At 30.3% G+C, this 7171-nt stretch overlaps 1 protein-coding gene across 1 annotated transcript; it reads left to right on the top strand.

Moving 5' to 3' along the window:
- Window positions 1-4141: 4141 nt before the first annotated feature.
- Window positions 4142-6637, top strand: LOC113857940 (V-type proton ATPase 16 kDa proteolipid subunit). Its single transcript, XM_027490274.1, has 3 exons — window positions 4142-4289; window positions 4381-4666; window positions 6300-6637. Exons 1-3 carry the CDS (start codon window positions 4214-4216, stop codon window positions 6430-6432), a joined length of 495 nt encoding a protein of 164 aa, XP_027346075.1. The 5' UTR covers window positions 4142-4213; the 3' UTR covers window positions 6433-6637.
- Window positions 6638-7171: the final 534 nt, after the last annotated feature.

The following is a 7171-nucleotide window of genomic DNA, read 5'->3' as shown; positions in this document are numbered from 1 at the left end:
TTGGGTGAGTTGCTCCCAGCCTAAGTGAGACTCCTTTCTAGTCTAAGTGAGAGGACAGTTGGGGCAACTTTATCTCATCTCGCTTGAGCAAAAGAATTACAGAACGTTCTCTTCACTACTAGAAAAGTGCCATTTACAGACGGTCATTATCTATCTGTAATACAGATGGCTTTACAGACGAATTTGTGATTTTTTTTTTAATTTTATGAAAAATCCGTTTGTAAATCTGTCTGTATTACATATTACATGGCCGTTTGTAGTTTGTTCGCCATTTGGTGCGAAATAATATGGACAGGAATTACAGACGAATTTTTTCGTCTATAATTTGAAAATGGGAGGAAAATTTGGAGCGAAAGTTAAAGACAGAAAAATCCGTCTGCAAATATTGCCCCTCTTTGACCGACTTTTCATCTATTTACATTAAACTATTTACAGACGGATTTTTTCGTCTATAATGTGTGAAATCCTTAAAACTGCGCCTCCTCCTTCTCCTTCTTCATTTTACATAATTTGCTCTCTCTCTCTCTCGCCTCTCTCTCTCTAGGAACTTCAGTTTTTTGGCATTTGTGAGTGATTGAAGCATTCATTTGAAACATAATTTGCACCATTGTGTTCCTGGTACGATACTCTAACTTTTAATCGGTTTATTTTTTTTTTATTTTTGATGTATTTTAGAGACTTAAAATTTCTAAGATAAAGTTGTAGGATTAGAGATTGTATGACTGGGGGGAAGGGCGTAGAGGTCCTTCTCTGAACCTGATTATTGTGTGTTGTGGGATCATTTGTGTTTGTGAAGTTTGTAGAATATGCATATTGTAGAGTTATAAGGGGATGTGCTCTAGAATGGTTTAGGATTGTAATGTGTATGTTTTTTATACATTGATTAATAAATTGTTACATAATATATAGATTATGTGTAAAGAAAATTTAAATTTTTGTATTAAGTACATGTAAACAAATGTAAGGAAATATTAATATATTAGGGAAGATTCTGTCGAAAAAATTTGTTATATTAAGTTTAAACAAATATAGGAAAATATTCATATATTAGGGGAGATTCTACCAAAATTTACATTAGAAATTTTATTTATTAAGTGTAAACAAATATAAGAAAATATTCATATATTATGTGAGATTCTGCCAAAATTTACATTAGAAATTGTGTAATGGTCCGCACTCAGGTTCATGTCCTCAATGAAGAACTGCAGAAGCAAAATGAAGAGATATGGAAGAGTAAGGAAAGTGCATGGAAGAAGAAGTGGGCGAAGAAAATGGAAAAGAAGATAGAGAAGAAGATGACATCGAGGATGCAGAGGGAGGTACAGTAACTGATGCAGCAGCAGCATATGCAGATGCATGCATACTTTAAGCTCATGAGAGCAAGTACCTCTACACCTCTTCTTCCTCCTCCACCAGCTCCAACACCACCAATCTTTAGCTCCATGCGTCATTTCTCTTCTGACTCTTCTTCTACTAATGGCGATCCTTTTTCGAAAGATGATCACACCGATTATTAGTGATGTACAATGTTATTTTATTTTTTATATTATTTTTTTAGATGTTTACTTATTTATTTGTAATGAAATTTTAATTTTATATTTTATATATAATTTTATAGTTTTTATTATTTTTATAAATTGTGATAATTAGGAATAGCGAGGAATAATTATGTTTATAAAAAAATGAAATAATTTTTTTAAAATTTCATAAATGAATTATGGACGAAAAAATCCATTTGCAATTTATAAACAGATTATAGATAAATTTTTTCATCTGTAAATTATAGACGAATTTTTACATCTATAAATTACAGACAAATTTTTTCATCTGTAACTTGCAGACTGATTTTTTCATTTGTAAATTACAGACGGAATCCATCTGTAATAATGAAAAAATTCATTTATAAATTCGTCTATATTTTCAAGTTTTCTAGTAATGCTTTTAGAAAATCCTATCTCGCTTGAGCAAGATACCTTTTATCTAAATTTCTATTTTTCCTACACAAGAGCAACAAAATTAAGGGTGTTACAATTCTTCCATCTTTTTAGGAATTTCGTCCCCAAAATTCACTTACTAATACTCATATTTCCAAAATTCCTCAAAATCTCAAAACATTAATAGATCCAATAACTAATAAGACCTCCTTGAAATACCAATTTCCAGTTTATTTATTGAATCTTTTCTAACATTGTACATATCCTTTTTTTTTCCTCCATATAAAGACTACATATTCTACTTTTGAATTTGTTGAGTCAGCTAACGTTGCAGCAGGACCTTATGTCCTTTGTTTTTTTTTTCCCATATTACCTAACATCATGTATATATATCTAAATTGCACTAGAATGATGTTACTTATATATGAAACTTTATGGAAAGACACATCGTACTCCTATTGTTAGATTCAAACTTTCAAATTTTTCCTCAATTAACACTTCCTTTAGTGTCACTACTTGAATGCATATTAACTTCTTATTTCCCATTTCCTTACCACCTTTGCCTTACAAGATTGGTACAACTATTCTAAATCATAATTGTTCAAAAATTCCATTTACTTATTTTACCATTCATTTAACCTTGTATCCAAACACATACTTAGGTTTTTAGTGATTGTCAATTTCTTCTATTAATGTAGCATCCATGGACCTTGATACAAACTTTGTTATTGCTAAATGACAAAGTTATAAATTTTTTTTATATTTTTTAACAATAAAATGATATAATTTTCTTTTAATTTAGTTATTCATTTTTATTTTTTTCAAATATTTTTTCAAAATTGGTTTTTTTATTTCATATAGCCTCTCTTTTAATAATGTATTAAATTTTAATAATTTTATATATTTTAAGAATTTTTTATTATCATACTAGCTCTTTTTATATTTTTTGTAAAAATTATAGTTAATATTGTTTTTATTGAGAAAGGAGCTTATTGCAAAGGCAAATAAAACATATTTTAAAAATAAATTTATTTTTTTACATTTTGTATAGTTAAAATATATTTATACTGTAGGTGAAGACTACGATGAGTTAGTAAAGTAAGTGTCTCATAAATAAATTAGCAAAATGATTTGTTATAACAGGTTTTCAAAATTTGAATATTTAAAATTTAATCATTACTAAATTTTACAGATAAGGAATTTTGATCTCTTAAATATTTAAAATAGATCCTTCTTTAATATAATTCTTTTTAAAGTTAAGAAAGAACATAATTGTTTACTCATGTAAAACTTATCATATTCTCTCAAACTCACTCTTATCTTTATTTTTTTAAGACATTAAAGATTTTGTTTTTGTGTTTCTAATGTAAAGTTCAATGATAAATTGAATGACTGTACTTGAAATTTACTTCATAAAAGTTAGAAAAGAGAAATTCAATGCAAGAAATCTAATGAAGTCATGTAATCCTCTTTTAAAATGTTGTCGTAGAAGCTTTATTCAATTTCTCGAAATTTTATTTCAATTCCTTCTTATTTTTTCTCTTGATAGTATGCAAACATGTTTCTCACATCTACTTTAAACCCTAAATCTATATGATCATTTTTCCTTTAGATTGTTATATATTTTCAAATGTAAGAGTCCTATTTGAAAATATCATATACTCATCTCAATTATCTTAAATAGAGTTTATGAAAAAATTTAGAGATCTAACATAACATTTAATATTTTATTGATTCAAAAATTATTTTTTATTATGTATTCAAATTACATTTAAATGTGCATCTTAATGTATATTTTCTTAAAATAATAAAGTTAAAAGATACAAGATACATAAAAGTAAAGAGAGAAAAATATACAGTAATAAGTTTTGAAACTACAAAATAAAAAAATTTAAAATTTTTAAAAAAGTTAAAAATTTTTATAAAAAATTAAATAATAAATATATATAAACTTACATTATTAAGTTTACAGTTAAAAGATTTGAATCATTTATATAATTCAAAATTCATGTTACGGTTAAAATAAGAGATGCTAGCCTCCACTCTTTTTTATGTTAGAAAAGTGAAAAAAAATTTATACCTAAAAAATTTGCAAGTATTCATTTTGAAAACGACAATTGAGAACTGAATGTAACTACGAGTTTGTTTATTGAATAAAAAATATCATTTACCAAAAGCCAACTAGCGAAGCCCAACAAGGGAACAACAAAAACAGGGAGAAACTAGTGATCAGAGAACAACCGCAAACAGATCTCCGTTTCTCGTCAAACAAAAAGAAAATGGCTGCATTCAGCGGCGACGAAACGGCTCCTTTCTTTGGCTTCCTCGGAGCCGCCGCGGCCCTCGTTTTCTCCTGTAACCAACAAACTCAAAGATTGTGTTTTTATTTTGAATTCCTAAAATGGACGTCGTTTTGGTGAAACTGTGTGTCGTTTGATTTCTTCAGGCATGGGAGCGGCATACGGCACAGCGAAGAGTGGTGTGGGGGTGGCATCGATGGGAGTGATGAGACCGGAGCTGGTGATGAAGTCGATCGTGCCTGTTGTGATGGCTGGTGTGTTAGGTATCTACGGTTTGATCATTGCGGTTATCATAAGTACGGGCATTAACCCCAAAGCCAAATCTTATTATCTCTTTGATGGCTACGCTCATCTTTCTTCTGGTCTCGCTTGTGGCCTCGCTGGCCTCTCCGCTGGCATGGCCATTGGCATCGTTGGCGACGCCGGTGTTAGGTATTCCATTCCTCTTCCTTTCTTCTTTTCTTTTTATATTAATTATTTTAGGGAGACTAAATCATGTCCGTCTTCTTGCTCATCCCAAAAGATTAGTTGGGACTCCAACTTGCAACCTCACAAATACTTGCTCCACTCAACAATCTTTTTAAGTAATTATTCACTTTAGTTTCTCACCTCATAAACGTTCTATAATTTTTAGCTTTATAAATTTTTTGTTTTATTTCTTAATTTTTTTTAAGTGACTCATTTTATTTTAGTTCTTTTTACTTTATTTTCATTATTGTTTTGTATAAAAAAAAAGGATTAACATGAATGTTGTTTTGTAAAATCAAGGATTGAAGTTAGATTTGAGGAAAACGAGTTACTCCAATATTTTTCTATTATTACATGTCCCATTATATTATTGTTACTTCTACTATATTACTGCTAGTGCTACTACTGCTGTTTCCACTTTTTGAATACTTCGTTCACTAAGATAATTTTTGGCTCATTTTTGTGAAACCTGCCCCTGCGTTTGGTTTAGTTCCCATCATAATAGCTTTTTTCTGCTCATTGTTTAGCCAATTATCTTGATGTCTGTATTTATGAAAAAAAAATTGTCTGGTAAGTGTCTTATTGGTTGAAGATAAATGGTTACCATGTTGGTTGGGAAGTGTGGAAGAGATCTTATGGTTTACTGATATAAAAATTGAACGTTTGCATGATTTTATTCTGATAAAATGCATGGAAAGCAAAAAGTAGTACAGAACCGAATAACTTTTATTTACTTTGTTGCAAGAAAGATTAGTTTGTTGGTTTTTTCAGATCCTAGGATAATAGTACAGTATCTCTTGTTTGGAAAATTTCTATTTGGTTAGTTTTATGTGGTGGAGTAAGTAAAGCACCAAATTAGTCTCTAAGGAAAGAGTTTGAAAGATAAGGGAGGAGAAGGGAAGGGAGGAGGAAGGAGTTTTAATACAAAACCCCTCAAATTGGAAGAAGTTAAAAATATGGGATTAGGAGGGTTTATAAACCCTCCCCCTTTTATCTAAAATTTTCTAAACATGGCTAAACACTACTGAGCCTTCCCCTTTCCTTCCTTTCTCTTTCCCCAAAAATCTGCTCCTAAGGCTTTGTTTAAGAGTTTAAAAGGAGAGGGAAAAAAAGAATTTGAAAGGTAAGGGAGGAGACGAGAAAGAAGGAAGAAGGATGGTTAGTACAAAACCCCCAAATTGGTGGTACTTAAAAACTAGTGATTAGGAGGGTTTATAAACCCTCCCCTTCTCTTCTAAAAACTCCCACACAAGAATATCAATCACATTTGTCTTTTCCTTCCCTTCCTTTCTCCCTAAAAATCAACTCCCAAACAAAGCTTTAGGGATCAAATTATTGTTGTTAAGTATCTATAAGGACTAAAAAGATTGTAGTTTGATAATTTTAGGGACTAAAATGACATTTTTGTAACTTCGATGATTAAATTGACTGGTATCATGATTTCAGGGGCTAATGTGATGTATTACTCTTTTAAGTGGCACATGCCGCACATCATGTTACATTTTTGGTTTGCTCCTGTCAATTCAGTACTCACTAATGGTAATTTAAGCTTCATTTTAATGGATTGAATTTGACTTGCTGATAACACGTTTTGTAGAGCAAATGCTCAACAGCCAAAGCTTTTCGTTGGAATGATTCTCATTCTCATTTTTGCTGAGGCGTTGGCGTTATACGGTCTCATTGTTGGCATCATCCTCTCTTCCCGTGCTGGCCAATCTAGAGCTGATTAATATAAAATTTTATGTTGGATGTGGTACACTGAACTGCAGATTGTGAATTTTACAGCGGAGTTGGCATGGATAAGGTTATGGTAGTAGATAGGCTTTTGCTTTGTTTAGTTCATTTGGTTCTATTATGAACTGGTTATAAAATTGAGGCTATCCTGGAATAAAGTGCGTCTTGGCTCGTCACTATTTTTAATTAGATGCTCATTTAGAGATCTCTATAATAAGATTGGTGTTTGTTTTTGTATGTTCCAATAACATTCAGTATAGTTTTCTACTTTTGGAAACACCTCTCACCTACCCTCAACCCATTCTCATAATTTATTGAGATGTGATCTGTTGATATGGCTTCCTTTTATTTCTTTTTTATTGGCATGATTGTCTTCTTGCTCGTATTTGGTGTGAAGTAAATAGGATAGATGTCGCTGGTCACGACGGGATGACGATTGGGTAAAGAAAAAAACGAAGAACGTAAAAAAGGGTTACAATCAGCTTAAGAAAAAACTGATGACATAGAATTGCTACTAAAACTTATTAAAGAAAATATTAAAAAAAATTAATAAAAAAAAATCTTTAAAACTATATTTGTATTTGACAGTCAGAAGGTATATAAGTATCTTACAATGTGCGTCAGATAAAATGGTTATTCTTTAATTAATTGTATAAAATTATTTTAACTTTAAAAATATTTATTTTGTTTCAAAAAAATAATTCATATTTCTTTGCTATTTTTGAATTTGTTACT

The sequence above is a fragment of the Abrus precatorius genome, unplaced genomic scaffold (genome assembly GCF_003935025.1).
Source record: "Abrus precatorius isolate BTA unplaced genomic scaffold, Abrus_2018 Scaffold2, whole genome shotgun sequence".
Lineage (NCBI taxonomy): Eukaryota > Viridiplantae > Streptophyta > Magnoliopsida > Fabales > Fabaceae > Abrus > Abrus precatorius.
This window is presented reverse-complemented; position numbering and strand designations above follow the sequence as displayed.

What these genes read in the sequence shown, in the direction of transcription:
- LOC113857940 (XM_027490274.1), top strand. Translation starts at nt 4,214, where the DNA reads ATGGCTGCATTCAGCGGCGACGAAACGGCTCCTTTCTTTGGCTTCCTC. An exon ending in CGCGGCCCTCGTTTTCTCCT is followed by an intron (nt 4,290 to 4,380) that starts GTAACCAACAAA and finishes TGATTTCTTCAG; the next exon opens with GCATGGGAGCGGCATACGGC. An exon ending in GTTGGCGACGCCGGTGTTAG is followed by an intron (nt 4,667 to 6,299) that starts GTATTCCATTCC and finishes CACGTTTTGTAG; the next exon opens with AGCAAATGCTCAACAGCCAA.